This window comes from Rattus norvegicus, chromosome 1 (assembly GCF_036323735.1).
Source record: "Rattus norvegicus strain BN/NHsdMcwi chromosome 1, GRCr8, whole genome shotgun sequence".
Lineage (NCBI taxonomy): Eukaryota > Metazoa > Chordata > Mammalia > Rodentia > Muridae > Rattus > Rattus norvegicus.
Window position 1 is genome coordinate 44,592,005 of NC_086019.1, and position 16,959 is coordinate 44,608,963.

General features: G+C 43.2%; 1 protein-coding gene across 1 annotated transcript; it reads right to left on the minus strand.

Moving 5' to 3' along the window:
• Positions 1–9,407: 9,407 nt before the first annotated feature.
• Fbxo5 (F-box protein 5) lies at positions 9,408–15,777 on the minus strand. Its single transcript, NM_001106206.1, has 5 exons — positions 15,574–15,777; positions 12,222–12,888; positions 11,601–11,691; positions 10,506–10,673; positions 9,408–10,184 (listed from the first exon to the last, which is right to left on the minus strand). The coding sequence occupies exons 1-5, from the start codon at positions 15,650–15,652 to the stop codon at positions 9,933–9,935; spliced, it is 1,257 nt and encodes a 418-aa protein (NP_001099676.1). The 5' UTR covers positions 15,653–15,777; the 3' UTR covers positions 9,408–9,932.
• Positions 15,778–16,959: the final 1,182 nt, after the last annotated feature.

The window sequence follows — 16,959 nt, forward strand, 5'->3', positions numbered from 1 at the left end:
ATAATTATCCTAATATAACGATATATATTCACTTGATTTTCTAATCTGGAGACATAAATTGGATAGAAAAGCAATACTATTATTCTTCCATCCCTTTATTTTACATTAAATTCACAGGAACGAACACGCAAAAGGACGGTGTTGAAAGTGCTCCATCTCGTGGTGAGGTGTTCAAACTGTTGAAGTAGAATTTGAAGAAAAGAAAACAATGCCATGCAGTCAGGGCTCGGTCTCTCATCTATTTAGTCTGCAGCAGACCCTCGAGTTGTGTTTAAAAGGCATGGTGAGCTTCCTTGCCAGAGTCCTGGAAATATTCATCTCCTGGTACCCAATAGCGCTCCCAACAGGACCGTTGGTGTGTTGTAAGTTGGTCTCAGGGCTAACTTGTGAAGACAGCATTTGATTCTATGAAATGGGCACACCGAGATTGAAAATACCCATGCATATGGGCACACTTGGGTTTAGCAGGAGCGCTAATCCATCATTCCCAGCATCTGAGAGGAGAGTTGATGCAGGACTGCTAAATGGAATGGTCTTCATGAAGAGTAAGGTCTCAGTTAATTTGCATCTGTTGTCAAAGGGTTATTATCCAAGAGACACAAAATACCCCTCACACTCTAGCAGGATGATGAGACACAGATCGTGGGGGAACACAGGCTTGCTCCCTGGCTTGATCAGAGGGGCCATGGCAGGAAGTCACTGCCAAGCTGAACGCCCAGCTCCGACCTCGCTTAGCCAAGGCCAGCCTCTTCCGAATGTTATGTGTGCTTTTACTCCACGCACCAATTAGGGAATCTTGTGGTCTAGATTTTATGTAGGTTCAACCCAGAGAGCAGGGTCAACAGGGTCTTTCAAGAAGTTTTGGTAAGTTTTAAGCTAGCCGTTGGACTTCCTCTAAACAGGTAAATGTATACACGGACAATGTATACTGTATCACGGCAACCAGAAAAGCGCTGTCATCCAGAAGTTATCTGTCTTCTTGGTACATCAAAGTGGGTTGATATCAAACTATGCAGCAAAATTCTAGCTAGACAATCCAGGAAAAGGTAGAGACCATGTATAGAACCTGAAGTAGGAAAGAGACCATTCTGACCAACTCCATGCTGATCTGTTTGGTAAATATCGATCCCCAGAAAAGACCTCGAGAGACTAATGAACTCAATAGAAGAGAAATGAACAAAAATGAAAAACCCAAAGAACCTTAAAAACACACAGGTAAATAAACACTTTCTCACGATGGAAATGCCAGACCCAGACAGCTCTCTGGTGATTTCTAGATAACAACGAAGGAGGATAACATTCCGGACCTATACAAGCATCCAGGAGACTGGAAAGGGGGTAGGGGAGCGCACATCTCAGACACTGTAAGAGGTTAGACCAACATTTCTTATGCACACAAATCCAGTACTCTCAGCATGCATATGAGCACATACACACATGCACATACACACATGTGCACATGATATGCACATATATGCACACACTCACACATATATAGTCCAAGAATATAAAGAATAAGTATCCTAACTTAATCCAAGGAATAGGAGGATGTTTTAACACTAGAACATCCACACAGGAACATCCTTAAGTCATGAAGGCAACTCATGAAAACAAAAGAGAGCTGACATTGTTCTGTATGTTTTCCTTAATATCTGGAACATGACAGAAACACCAACATGTTTTGCTGAATTGAAGACTTTCAGTCTATAAGATGTGCCACAAGAAAAGAAAGGAGAAAAGAAAAAGAAGAGGAAAAGAGAAAAGGAAAAGGCATAGGCTTATAGACTAAAAAAGAGAAAGTTGTTTTTTACTTGCTTAATGCAAATCTACTAGACATTCAGTTACAATGAACTGTGTTTGGTAAGGCTGTCAGCCAAAAGATAAATATATTGCACTTCAGTATATAAGCAACAGACCATTCGAAATGAAGTAAGATGTATTCACAATATTATAACTAATATGGAGTTTAGAGCTACGCTTAAGGATACATACGTTATATAGGTACTAGACATAGATAATGAAAAGATAGTGTTGCTAAGAGACATGTTAATGATGTATACAAGCTGTGTTGAGACAAGAGTACTTGGCATATTGATATAGACCCTGTAGTCTCAATCAAAACTATTGTGCACTAATTATAAAATGTATGTAGGGGTTGGGGATTTAGCTCAGTGGTAGAGCGCTTGCCTAGCAAGTGCAAGGCCCTGGGTTCGGTCCCCAGCTCCGAAAAAAAAAAAAAAAGAAAAAAGAAAAAAAAATGTATGTAGAAATGTAATATGTGATGTAACTTGGAAAATGTTCAAGAAAGACTATAAAGCTGCCATTGTTAGATTATAAAACTTATCAGATTGGTATGATGGAATTCAAGAAGACTCTATTTCAGTAGGTAAAGGACATGTGTTGACACTGCTGGAGCAAGTGGGAACTCGTTTCAATACACTCCTCCCACTATTCTCAGAACTGCAGACTATTCATTGACTCTAAACACAAAATTATAAAGTGTACAGCTGGGCTGGCAAGACGGCTCAGCACTAAGGGTGCTTGCTGCTAAGCCTAATGACCAGAGTTCAATCCCTCAGCCCCACCTGATACCAGGAGAAAGTCAACTTTCACAAGTTGACTTTTGATCTGCACATCTATGCCCTAAAGCATGCTTCCACCCGCCCAAATAAATAAATGTAATGATTATTTTTAAATGTAAAAGTTCTAAATATGAACGTGGAAGAAAATTGCCGTGTAAGGAGAATGGATAAATTTCTTCCTTGCAACATGAAAAACATGACCTATAGAAGGGAAGTCATTTGGAACAATAGAAAAAAGAAAATATTTCCTCCAAGGTCCTAACAAATTGAAAGAAGAGACAGGTGAATAAAGCATTTGATCAATAATCTATACCCTGGAACACCAGTAAGAAAGCAACAAAGGTAAATCATTTAAGTTCACACTTCGCCATGAAAACTATATGAAGCCAGGGAACACGGAAAGGTGCTCAGTATTCATCCATCGTTAGGATAGAAATGAAAGCTAACCCTCGAGAGACTGGAGGCCCCAGGCAGTTTAGGGGTCTGGTGGGGTGGGAGGGTGGGGCCATCCTCGTGGGATGGGGAGGTGGGGAGGCAGTATGGGATGTGGAACAGTCGGTTGGGTGGACCCGGAGGGGAATAAAATCTGGAGTGTAAAAATAACAACAACAACAACAACAACAACAACAACAACAACAACAACAATAATAATAATAATAATAATAATAATAATAATAATAGTACCACTGCTGCCCTGGCAGTACAGTGGCAAAAACTACTGACTGTATTGAGTGTTGACAAGAATTAGAAATAGGGCTGGAGAGATGGCTCAGTGGTTAGGAGCACTGACTGCTCTTCCAGAGGTCCTGAGTTCAATTCCCAGCAACCACGTGGTGGCTCACAACCATCTATAATGAGATCTGATGCCCTCTTCTTGTGTGTCTGAAGACAGCTACAGTGTATATAGTAAATAAATAAATAAATAAATAAATAAATAAATAAATAACTCTTCTTTAAAAAGAAAAGAAAGAAAAAAGAAAAGAAATTTACCAAGACCCTGTCTCAAATTATATTTTGGTTGTGAGCCTAGCCTTTAACGGCTGAGCCATCTCTCCAGCCCATCCTGTCTCAAATTAGAAGAGAAAAATAAATACATAAAAATAAAAAATTAGAAATAAATGGAACTCATACATTTCTTGAGAAAAGGGAATTATCTTCGTATGTCCTTAAAAAGTTCCTTTGCAATCTGCGATAAAGCACCACAACCAGGTGGACTTACTGATCATGGAATCCACTGCTCTTCCCATGTTCCCCACCCTCCTGAAGCAGCCGGTCTAATAGAAAGGTGGAATGGCCCTTTGAAGGCACAGTTACAGTGCCAATTAGGTGGCAGCAGCATGGAGGGCTAGGCCAGAGTTCTTCAGAAGGTAGTATATATTTTGAGTCAGTGTCCGACAAATGGTACAATTTCTCCCATAGACAAGATCCATGGGTCCAGGAATCAAGGGGTGGAAAAGGGAATAGTTCCACTCACTATCACTCCTAGTGACCCACTAGGAAAGTTTTTGCTTTCTGTCCCCACAACCCTAAATTCTGCTAGCCTAGAAGTTTTGGTTTCAGAAGTGGGAGTGCTCCTACCAGGAGCCACAACAAACATTCCACTGAACTGGAAGCTCAAACTTCCCCTTGGTCATTTTAGGTTTTTAATGCCCTTAAACCAACAGGGTAAGAAATAACAGTTTGGAGGGGTGATAGATTCAGATTTCCATGGAGAAATTGGATTGCTTCTCCACAATGGAGGTAAGACGGGATATGTCTGGAGTGTAGGAGATCCCTTAGGGTGTCTTTTGGTACTACTATGTCCTGTAATTAAAGTCAATGGGAAACTACAGCAGCCTAATCCAAGCAGGATGGCAAAGGACACAGACCCATCAGGAATGGCAGTATGGGTCACTCCTCCAGGAAAAGAGCCAAGACCTGCTGAGGGGCTTGCAGAGAGTGGAGGAAATGCAGAATGGGTAGTAGAGGAAGGGAGTTATAAATACCAGCTTAGGCCACGTGACCAGGTGCAGAAATGAGGATTTTATGCGTGCTTCTGTTTTATTTTGCTAAGAACACATTTATAGAGATGTTTGTGCTTTCTCCCAATTTCTTTCCAAGAATATCAATTGGTATTTATGTTGAGATACTAAAAGGCTGTTCCCAAGGGACAGTAGCCTATTCTAAGTTTACAATGCACTTGCCATTGTACTAGGGATAATTATATCATGTTACACATATTTTAATGACCTGATTACTGTTTCATTTGGACATGAGATATAACTTGTGTCAAGTTGAGAAGGGGCAGATTGTGATGGCTAGTCTTGGTTGTCAACTTGACTACATCTGGAATGAACTACAATCCGGAAATGGAGGGCACAGCTGTGAGCCAGATTTTGAGGCTGGAAGATACAGGCTTCTGCCTCAGATCTTGGCATGGAGATCTGGAGGCATAGTGGCCATGAAAAGCTTAGGCCCAGGCAAGGTAGTACACACCTTTAATCCCAGGAGACTGAGGCAAGCAGATCTTTGAATCCAAGGCCAGCCTGGAACAAAACAAATTCTAGATCCAGGCATGGTGGTACACACCTTTAATCTGGGCCACACCTTCTGATGTAAGCCTACATAAGGACAGTAGAAGAGAGACTCCCTCTCCAACTGCTTGCACTTGCTAGCACATCTGTTGGAACTTACTATTTTTTTTTTTTCAGGATTCCAGCTTATACAGAAGACCAACTGAAACAAATAACCTCATGGGATTGAGTGATTTTTAGACTTCATTCACAACTTCCCAGTTAGTTGGACTGCATTACAATAAGTCCCCCACCCCTTTTTAAGATTTACATACATACAGAGTATACATAGCTGTCTTCAGACACACCAGAAGGGGGCATCAGATCTCATTACAGATGATTGTGAGCCACCATGTGGTTGCTGGGAATTGAACTCAGGACCTCTGGAAGAGCAGTCGGGGCTCTTAACCTCTGAGCCATCTCTCCAGTCCTAAATTCCCTTAATATAGAGAGACATTGCATAAATTCTGTGACTCTAGAGAACCCTAATACACCAAGGAACGTGGAAAGATGCTTAGCCTCCATCAGTCACTAGGTTAGGAATGAAATCTATAAATAAGAAAGTGCTACTACTGCCCTGGCAGTGAGTGTTGAGAAGGATTAGAAATAAACGGAACTCTCATTCATTTTTTGAGAAAAGGGCGCCAATTTGGAAAATATCATGATGCATCCTTAAAAAGTTACTTTCCAATCTGTGATAAAATACCACAACCAGGGGGGAGGCCGGTAATGGAGGGAGGATGGGGAGGGGAACACCCATATAGAAGGGAAGGGGGAAGGGTTAGGGGGATGTTGGCCTGGAAACTGGGAAAGGGAATAACAATTGAAATGTAAATAGGAAATACCCAAGTTAGTAAAGATGGGGAAAACAAAAACAACAACAACAACAAAAAGTACCACAACCGGAAGCAACCAGGGGAAGCAAGGGTTTGTTTCAGCTCACCATTTACAGTTTAGTCCATCAGGAAGGGCAGGCAGGGCAAGAGCTCCGGGCAGGAGGTGGATGCAGGAACTGAAGCAGACTGTGAAGCAGTAAGTAATCCTTTGCCCTGTGTTTGCTCAGCTTTCTTCTGCCTGCACCCAGGCCGTGCACACAGGGACAGTATCATTGACGGTAGGCTGGACCACACCAATCAGTAAACAAGAAAATGCCCCACGGGTTTGTCTATTGACCAATCGGTTGAGGGATTCCCTCTTCCTAGGTGATTCTAAGTTATTTCAAGGTAACAACAATAACAACAAACAAAACAAAACTGAACTTACCAGCACAACAACATAGTCATATTGACATTTTCTTCAAAAACTAAATATACTGGATTAGATGCTCCCTCCAAATGACTGAGCGAAAGTCTCCATAACAAAGGGGACACACTATCTCAAGAAAAGAAGTGGAGGATGGAGAGGTGGCTCAGAGGTTAAGAGCACTGGCTGCTCTTCCAGAGGTCCTGAGTTCAATTCCCAGCAACCACAGGTTGGCTCACAGCCATCTGTAATGGGATCGGATGCCCTCTTCTGGTGTGTGTGAGGACACCTACAGTGTACTCACATACATAAGATAAAAATAAGTAAATCTAAAAGAAAAAAAAGTGTATTTAAAAACCAAGAAAGGGCAGCTAAGCTCAGAGAAACAGAAAAGGCAGTCAAGAAGGGTAGGAAAGTCTGCATACCATTGCAGGGTATGTAGACCCGAGTGCCCAGCATTGTGTACATATATGTACCTGGGGCAAAGAGGGGTGCTGGTACCACCCCCAGGAGTCTCAGTTGTACTTTACAGCTTCTTGATTTCTTTCCTGGTAGTACTGGAGAGAAACCCTCAGCAGGGTGCTGTCCAACAAGACACTCCCCACCAAACTATAAGAGATCTCCATCACAATACACATGCTAATCAAAAAACACAATAGGAGTCAGTCTTGAAGGATTCCTTTGAAAGCTCAGGAAAGCACTGAAAAGGTGGAAGCGTGGAACAAGAACTTCAGCTTTTTCTTTTTTAAAATGATTTATTTATTTATGTATATGAGTGCACTGTAGCTGTCCTCGGACACACCCGACACACCAGAAGGGGGTATCAGATCCCAATACAGATGGTTGAGCTCTCCAGCTCTCAGTCAGGTTTGAAAACTAATCAATGAGCTTAAAAAGGATCAAAATAAAATGGATGAAAATAAAAAGACAAATCAAAACGTGTGTGGGAAAATTCTGAGTTAAGAAATAAACAAACAGGTTGGAGAGATGGCTCAGTGGTTAAGAACACTGACTGCTCTTCCAGAGGTCCTGAGTTCAAATCTCAGCAACCACACAGTGGCTCACAACCATCTGTAATAGGATCGGATGCCCTCTTCTGGTGTGTGTGAAGACAATTACAGTGTACTTATATATAATAAGTAAATAAATCTTTAAAAAAAATTAAGTTTAAAAAAATTACAGCAACAAAACCCAGAAATCTAGGAGAAAAGTTCAACAAATCAGACTAAAACAAGAAAATCAATAGAAAGCCCTCTAGTGTGAGTTACTTTTGTCAACTTGACCCAAACTAGAATCTGAGAGGAGGAACTCCAGTTGAGAAAATTCCTGTACAAGATGGGCAGTAGGCAAGTTGGTAGGGCATCTTCTTAGTGATTGGGGAAAGGCCCAGCCTGAGGTGGAGCATGCCATCCTTATGCTAGCAGCCATGTTCTCTAAGAAATCAGGCTGAGAACCCTGCTGTGGTGAGATGCCCCATGCCTTTAATCTCAGCATCCATGGAGACAAAGGACAAAGACAGGTGGATATCTTGAGTTCAAGGTCAGCCTAGTCTATGTTCCAGAACAGTCAAGGCCACAGAGAAATTGTCTCAAACCAAAACCAATTGAGGGGTATGGGGTGAAGGGGTTGTTGTGGGGAGTATGCAGGCTGAGGAAGCCTGAAGAATGAGCAATCAAGTAGGCAACATCCCTCTGTGGCCTGTTTTAGCTCTTGCCCCAATTCCTGTCCTGCCTGCTTTTGATGCTGAACTGATTATGAACTATGAATGAAATAATTCTTCTCAAACTGCTTTTGGTAATGGTGTTTCATCAACAGCAATAGTAACCCTAAGATACCCCCACCCCCACTCCAACCCAGAATAGGTGAGGCTAGTCAGGTAAGAGTGGCAGGACCACGTACCTAGGAACAATTACATTTAGATAATAAGGGGGCTTGGAGAGAAACAATCACAACTTCCAAAGCTTGGGATACAACTAAGAAACTAAATCCGATACCAGTGATGTTGAAGAAACTGAGGTAAAGATTAACGACACAAAAAGCATATTTAATGCAACTACGGAAATTCCTCAAAGTCCAGCAGAGGCAGATAGATGTCTGAATTCCAGGACAGCCACGGCCATAAAATGAAACCCTTTTGACAAACTAATAATTCCTCAAATGTAAGGAGAAAAATGGACCACCAACTCCAGGATGCATTCAGAAATCAAAATTACCAAAACACAAAATCAAAATCCCTGTTCATGCCCTATTATATATAATATGCTAATAGTACAGATGACTGACAGCTTCAAGAGGTGTCAAATTCTTTTTTTTCCGGAGCTGGGGACCCAACCCAGGGCCTTGCACGTCCTAGGCAAGCGCTCTACCACTGAGCTAAATCCCCAACCCGTCAAATTATTTCTACAGGTAATCCCACTAGAATAGTAATTTGTTCATCAGGAATCCCTAAAGTCAGGGAAGCAATCTATTAGGTGTGGCCCTATTGGAGGTGTGTCACACTATGGGCGTGGGCTTTAAGACCCTCGTACTAGCTGCCTGCAAGTTAGTATTCTGATAGCAGCCTTCAGATGAAGATGTAGAACTCAGCTCCTCCTGCACCAGGCCTGCCTGGATGCTGCCATGTTCCCACCTTGATATGGACCGAACTGAAGGACAGAATTCTCATAAGCATAAGGTGACTGACTGACAGAGACCACTAAACCAGCACCACAGATTGGCCCACTCCTTGGTGAACAAGCAGAGCTGGCACTAAATGTCCCCTAGGCTCCCTGTGGCGATAGGTATTGTGGAGACAGAAAATACCCTCATGTTTTTGCTGGTGGATGATTAACTCAGGGGCCCTTCATTGTTTTAAGGAGTTGCTGCTTCAACTAAGATGTTTATCTACAAGTCTGTATGACTAGCAAGAAAAGACACTGGAAGAGAACTCAGCGAGGATATGGCAAGCCCCTCTGTGATCACCCAATTCCCTCCACAGCTTAATGCACTTCAGGGCTAACACATTCATAAAATCAAACGGCACACATCACTAAACCTCTGACAAGATTATCGTAACAAAATTATGTTTATTTTTTTCTTTGGTACATAATAAGATATTTACAGACATAAAAACATTAAAATAGACTTCAGAAATAAACAGGACTCTACAAAGGATACTTAACACTGAAAAGCTCATACTGACAAACATTTAAATTGACAGACTCAAGTTGATAGGCACATAATACAAATTTGGTAAAACGTGTCTCAGAGGCTAACACTGAAGCACATCTGTTTTCAAGACTCCATAAAAAATCCAGACTTCACTTGCCAAAAAGTCCAATCAATTTTGTCTTAGCATGTAACTACAAATAGATAAAATAAATTTTGCATAAGTCAATCTTGGTGTTTTATGGACATTTAATTTTTTTAGCATTAAGCTGTGATTATTTTAAGAGGCTGTATGTCCTCCATTCACAAAAGGGATCAACATTACATTTACTTTAAGTTAAAATCGGATTTCTTTTCTTTTTTTTCTTTTAAAGTAGCCCTTACGATGTACAGTTGATCGACTAAAAGGTCACAATCTTTGTAAGTTCTTTTTACTCTTTTTAGTTCCAGGCAAAGGACCCATTTTGCAGCTGGCTTTTAGGTTCTTGCTATTCAAACAGTCTTTGTTGTTATGGTAAGCACACAGACACTTTGTACAATATTCGAATTTACAACTTTCCCGTTTGCAGACTGCTCGCTCTAAATAATGGTCATATTTTGCAGGGAAATTACAGCGAACACAGGCTTTGAGGCTTTCGTTGTTTTTCAATGTCTTTGCCACCTAAAAGAAAAAATTCACACATGAATTTTAGTGTCCTGAATGAATGTTAACTAAACCAGGAAGGGCAGCCATGCTTCCAATACAGACATTTTAGAATATATCACCCAATGGGTTCAGAGTAGGAGGCCTTAACTTCTAAAAGGAATACCTTTTATCCAACTGTTCTCCTTTTGACAGTAGCAACTATAAAATGTTTACTATAAACCCAAACAATATCATCATGTCAACTAATTTAATAGCAGACACTAGATATCAGACAGTGCCAAACTGTCGTATGAAGCTGTATTTCTATATGTATTCCTCATTTCTAAAGACAGTTACCTCCAGGAACTCATTGTGCCGGCTGTAGACAGAACCCCTCTGACCACGTTGACTGGGTTGAACATTTTTGGGAGGTGCCCAGGTCGATGACTTTTGAACACAGGTTAGTGCAGTTCTGCCCACGACATATCCTCTGGTTGAAGCATGTAGTGACAACTTATTGCTTTCCTGATCGAAAGTTTAAAAAGAGATTTTAAATTTTTTTGTACTCATTACGTTTGCAGTTGATTAAAGGAATGCAATACTAGCGCCCTGCCCTGGACAGAGCTGTGCACAGAAACACTCCAAAACAGACCCACTCAAAGTGTGAATCAGAAAAGCCTATTAGGAATTCAAGGAGCCTTTTAAACTAGCCAAGGTCAAGACTAAAATTCTGTCCTCAGAACAAGTGGTCATTCTTCCCACTACCAGTAGATGGCAGCAGTCAGTTAACAAACACATTTTAGGTTTTGAGATGGTTTCATGATGTAGCTCAGGCTGTCCTTAAAACTTCTCAAGGCTGCAGCATTCCAAGATTAGAGATGCTTGCCACAACCCTGCCTTATGGGTGTATTTCAGTCACATAATGATCAACTGCCAAAAATATCACAATTACCAAGTACTTCAGAAAATTAAACTCTTCCTCTATACCAGCAGTTCTCTACCAGTTGCTTGTGACCACTCTGTGGTGTGTCAAATAGCCCTTTTTCAGGGATCAATTCACATATCCTGCATATTTTCATTACAATTCATATCAGTAGCAAAATTACAGTTATGAAGTAGCAACAGAAATAATTTTATAGTTGGCTCATCATAGGAGGAAGTCTATTAAAAGGTTACAGCATTAGGAAGGTTTAATCACTCTCTACAGTAAGTCTTCAGTGTGCTGATAATTCACTATTTTTCTCGTAACTGATAAACACGTTACCAATTTTTCAACAGTTGTTTGTAAATCAGTCCACACACTACAGTGTTTCCAAGTCACACAGAGTAGAATTTTTTAAACGTAGGCCTATTAATGAATTTTACAGAAGACCTGTACATGAATTTAAGGCATTTACAAGCATTTGTCTCTACCTCTGGCAGCTTAAGAAAACAGCATTTTGAAAGACTTACAATGACTCTCTGCATGGCTTTGCTGTATTGCTGGAATGCTCCTTTATCGCTTTCTAGTATCTTCTTCCAAATTCTGCTCACTTTAGACAAACTAAAAAACAAAGGAGACAAAGGTCTAAGTCCAACAGAGAACAGAAGCGAATGGCTACAAACTACACTAGCCGACTAAGTCCTGAAACCGAGTAGATTAAGCTTTAGGTATGACGGAGCCTAGTTATTAGTGCTTAGCCAGACTAGTAAAGGGCCAAAGTTTTTTAAACGCTCCCACCAAACTTGTACCCATTTTTTTCTTGAGTACCTATTGGGATAAACAATTTTACACTGGTACAGTGTGTGGATCTCTACCTTAGTTGTTTCATAGGACACTAGACTACTTGTAACCAATTTTGAAAAAAATCTATTACACACAACTGAAAAGGCACACTTCACAATGCAGAATACAGAAACCAGGAAATAACAGAAACCAAAATAGCCACCCGTTTCATTTCAGCTAGTCAGATAATGCAGGATAGAATACTAATGGCAAGAGTGTGAAATTCAAACTGAAAAGACAGGATGCAGATTTTCATCCACTTCAAATGTCAACCAAGCATTTAAAGTCAGCACTGCAATCAAACTCACTTTATTAAGTCCATGCCGCTGAGCTTCATGAAAATATTAGCTAACAGGTGCATACATCCCCTCCGGGAGAGCTCAGCCAGGATATCTAGGTGTTCCAGGCCCATTTTCTTGCCAATTATATTTTGCAGTGTAATGTTTCCGCTGGCGATAACTTCCTTCAGCATTTCTTGATCCACTTTAGAGTTTCGCTTGCCATTCTTTTTTAATGTTGAGCAAACCACTCTTTCAAAATGCAGGGCAGGCAGCAGGTTTTTGTTGGGATGCTGGTCTGGGCTCTGCGATGACAGCAGCAGATGGGCCTGGGAACTGTTTCTGAAATTCTCCAGGATAAGGATGCCATCGTCACTGTCACTCTGTATGAATGAGGAGTAGCCGCTGTCCTCATACAGTCTGCTGGCCTCCAGCTCTTCCACTTCCTTTGAACTATCTAGTATATTTTGTACACGTTGATTTTCCTTGTTATCATGTCCCACAATTGGTGATTCGACAAAAGACAATCTTTCATGGTTTCCAACACAATTGTCACAGGAAGGTTCCAAACACACAGGACTGTAGGAACCTTCCCTCCCACTGTCCTCAGTCTTCACCACCTCAAGCTCCAAAAGATCAGGGTTGCAATTAAAACACTTCATGGTAACCGAAAGAACAGGGCTTTCTTCTTTACAACCTACAAAAAGAACACATGAAACAATAAAAATCACTTTTGTGCTAACTTGATCCCTAACCTCTTGCTGGGGACTGAACCCAGGGTGTTTACAGTATCACAGCCCTTATATACCCAGCACCAGAAATGGGTACTTCCCATCACCATGGTGTGCATGTGCCAACAGACAGGACATTAACCCAATACTACAAACTAAAACCCATACATGACACTGTTTCAGGATGCCACATCCCATCTAGCTACCATTTCCACAGGCTTTCTTTGAACTAATGAACTAAGTCCCCTCTCCGTCCGCCCATTTGATTCTTCTGTGCGGGTATGCCAAGAGTCAAGATGCACAAGTGGTCAGAGGACAACCTTTATGTGACTAGACACAGGTGGCACGCACATTCACCCTAGCTGCCACTTTCATGATCCCCCCTTAGTCAGTACCTCTGACATGAGATGCACTTCCTCAATTCTGCAAGACACAGAGGACTTGCAGGAGCAAGAAAACCACAGTGGGCAGCTCTGGCGTCTAAGCTAGTGCGGAGAGATGCTCTTCGCCTACCGTTTACAATGCTGATCTTTGGCTTAGCCTGCTCTAACTCTTGCACTCATGAGCTATTCCAGTTGGCCTGGGACTGCATTTCACATTTTGTTTAAGCATTTTTTAAAAACTTTTCCAGACTACAGGATTCTCTCTTTTTTGGTTTTCTAAATTAGAGAAAAGTATCAGAAGATAAAAATCTGGGGAAAAAGTACATATATAAAATCGATAAATCCATCTTAGAGCAACAGGCTTCCAAAGATCAACTAAGTGCTCCTAAACAAAAGGAAGTATTCCATAGCCACCCCCACCCCAATCAAACAAATGTGAGGCACACATCTAGTCTTACCATTTCATTCACCACTTAACCACAAAAATTCTGGCCTTGGTTTTTCCATCCACAAAATGGGAAAGAAAACAAAACCATATTAAGGAGCTAATTGAAAGGAGCTTCTTAAAAATCTAGTTAGTCACAGTAAGGCAAACTTGTTGGCATTTCTTACATTGCAAATCAAGATAAATTCCACCCAAGTACAAAACTAGGAGGCAAAACTTCAAACGAAAAAATCTGATGAGTTTTCTGATCAGCTCATTCTATTAGATTGGGGGAGGGAGGGTGTCTGTCCTTAAAATGAACTTACAGATAAAAGGAAAAATATTTCATTATTTCATTGTTTTAGAACTCAAGATAGCACCTCTTGGCCAATCCTGGGAGTGGGGAAAGGTTGATAGTTATAAAGTGCTGACTTCTCATTTAACTTCTAGATATAGGCTTTACACTCCATATTAAATACTGAAATTAAAGCTGGTGTTAACGTTTCTTAGCTTCTCCATATGTTACCTAGGTTTCAGTATCAGTACCCAGCCATGTGGCCGAGGTCGAACACCAACCCTTTACTTAAGGGTGAGGGAAGGTAACTGAAACTATAAGTCAAGAGAAAATCTTAAAGTCTACTTTGAAAAATATTTAAATGTACTAATTATTATTTTTTAAACTTTCCTCAAGGCTGTAAACCAAGTGGGGGAGGGGACTTGGGGGGCAGCAAGCATTTCCTGGAAAGGAAAGTTGAGCAAAAGAAGCCCATCGTAAAACCATTAAATTTCTGATTTTTAAAGGGAGATTCAGGTAACCCTCTACAAACACATTCTGCTAAGCTAGCAGTTTCTTCCCCTCAGAACTTAATTCCTTTTCTGATGAAGGAAGATTATCGAAGTTATATTTAGAATTGTTTTTTTCCTTCAGTTTCGAAAACGTCTAGGGTAAAACCGATGCATCTTTCTTTGAGATGCCCCAAGAGATTTAAAAAAAATAAGCAACCGGTTTTTCTTTGCTCCCACCCAAGATTTGGAACAAGTGACCATTAATTCTTCAAAACACAGGAAAATTAAACAACCACTCTGATATTCTTTCATCAGCTAAACACTACAGGCAAATTCATGGTTTTGGAGGCAAAAAGGCGCTTTTTAAAACCCTCCCCTGCCGACTCCTGGCCTTGAGACTTATTGAGAAGAGGCAAAAAAGGGGAGAAAATAAATCTTTTTCCATTTGGTACAGTGGGCAGGCGGGGGTAGGGAGGTCTTTACATTTGGCGGGAGGTAGGAAGGAGCCCCTAAAAATGCTGAGGGGGTCGGTGGTGGGAGGTGCCCCGAGGGCGCGGTGCACGAGGGAAGGCGGGAGATAAGCGCGGAGCTCAATCTCCCGCGCTCTCCAGCCAGGACTCTGAGGGCAAAAAGTTTAGGAGACTGAGTTTGGACGTGAGGTAGTTGAAAGCTGTGAAATGGGGGGTGTAGGGGATAGATATGGGGCCATCTGGTCAGCCTGGGGTCCCGCAGTCCTGTCACAGCCTGGACAGGAGTGGGGGAGGGGAGAGGAGGGGGCATTTGGCGCCCAGGCAGGGGGTGGAATCCGGCGCGCAGAAGCCACTACCTTGCACGTCCCCGGTTCGGAGTCTCGGGGTGGGATGGGATGATAGGTCCCCGTGCAAGGCCGACCACATCTGTGCCACTCAGCACCAGCCACCCGCGCCCCGCGCCCCCAGCCTCCACATCCCGGGTCTGGGAGGTCGCCTGAGGCCCGGAACCCCGTAATCTGCAAGCACCCCGTCTCTGAGGCTGCGGCCACAGAGTGGGGTTCCCCACTATGTCCACTTCACACTCACCGTCCACGGTCGTCCGCGCGTCAAGAGGGCAGAGACAGGAGGACGGCCGGGGGAGATCACCGCAGGCGCGCCGGCTCATGCCGGAAAACTTGGGTTCCAATGCAGGTGAGGTGGCGGCGACCACAAGAGAGAGGTGGCTAGCCGCGGCGCCGAGCTGTAGCTCTTAAAAGGCGCCAGCTGGTACTTTTAAAATCTTTGAATTTCGTGCCCAAAGCAGAACAGACCAATGGGGCGCGGCGTTTGCACGCGCGTGCCAATAGGCAGGCGGCCTGAGAGGACGCCCTCGGTTGCCCAATAGGAGGGCGCGGGGGCGGAGCCAGCCCTGGAGCCTGGGCCCCTCCCACACCCAGATGCATGCCTCCCCTAAGATGCTGAGAGTTGGCAAGAATCCCCTTGTAGGCGTGGCCTGCGAAGGTGGCGGGGTGCCTGCGTATACCCGCCATGCTGCCCTCCCCCCATTATCCCGCGAACCGGCCTCCCGGGAGTCCTCATGTCCTGGGGGTAGCTCCGACTTCTGCCTGAAGGTCTGTGATGAGTACAGACAGGGCCCTGGTCTTCCTCCATCATCTGTTACGAGAGAGTTTGCTGAGCTGCAAACCCGCCACCCTACGTCCACACCTTCCGGAAAACAGGCCCTTCCCCAGGCTCCGGACCCGCCTCTCTAGGATTTAGGCGCGCTCTACTCTCCCTCCTAAATTGGCTCCACCCCGTGCCTGGAGCGCCTACGCTTGCGTGCTGCACTGCGGCAGCTGCAGTGTTGGCGGGTTGGCGCCTGCGCGCTAGGGACCTGGCGGTTCCCTCCGGGCGGGGTGGACTAGCGGGGCGGGACAGGTGACGGCCGGAGAACTGCCCTTGCCCCCCGGGACGGCGCGCAGCAGGACCCGGGCGTCCCTTGGCTGGGCGCCTTCCGGAGGCTGTGGGCGTGGCCTAATACCTGGCCATTGCATTCTTTTAGGTTTTCAACCACCACGAGTTCTTACAAGTGTTAATGTCTTTTGTTTTACGTGTTCTTTTGTTGACTAGACTCAGGAAACAGCCGAACTTTTCCCCCTAATAAGTCCTAAATAAGTCAGACTCCTGTTTCTTTGGGGTGGAGGGCCCTGACTACGTGGATATTTTTGTAGCAAGGGAGGGAGTGAAAATATTAATAAGTTTTTTGGTGACCTGTAGTGCACCACTAATGATGCTGAGCAGTCAGTGCACGCCTTGAATTTGTGTCTAAGTGGTGACAATACACCGGACTCTTATTCAGAATACTGAGCTTCAAAGCTACTGGATGCTCTGTCCAAGATAGGCCAACCCCCTCCACTTGCCATTTCCCTCTTGCTTTTCTGCAAGAGTATGTGACTTTCTGTTAGTGTTCCGCGTAGCTCCTGTGTAAGGCGG

Coding starts and splice junctions, on each gene's coding strand:
- Fbxo5 (NM_001106206.1), bottom strand. CDS start 15,652: ATGAGCCGGCGCGCCTGCGGTGATCTCCCCCGGCCGTCCTCCTGTCTC. Junction 11,692..12,221: donor AGCGGCATGGACTTAATAAA/GTGAGTTTGATT, acceptor TTTGTTTTTTAG/TTTGTCTAAAGTGAGCAGAA. Junction 10,674..11,600: donor AAGCCATGCAGAGAGTCATT/GTAAGTCTTTCA, acceptor ACTTTCGATCAG/GAAAGCAATAAGTTGTCACT.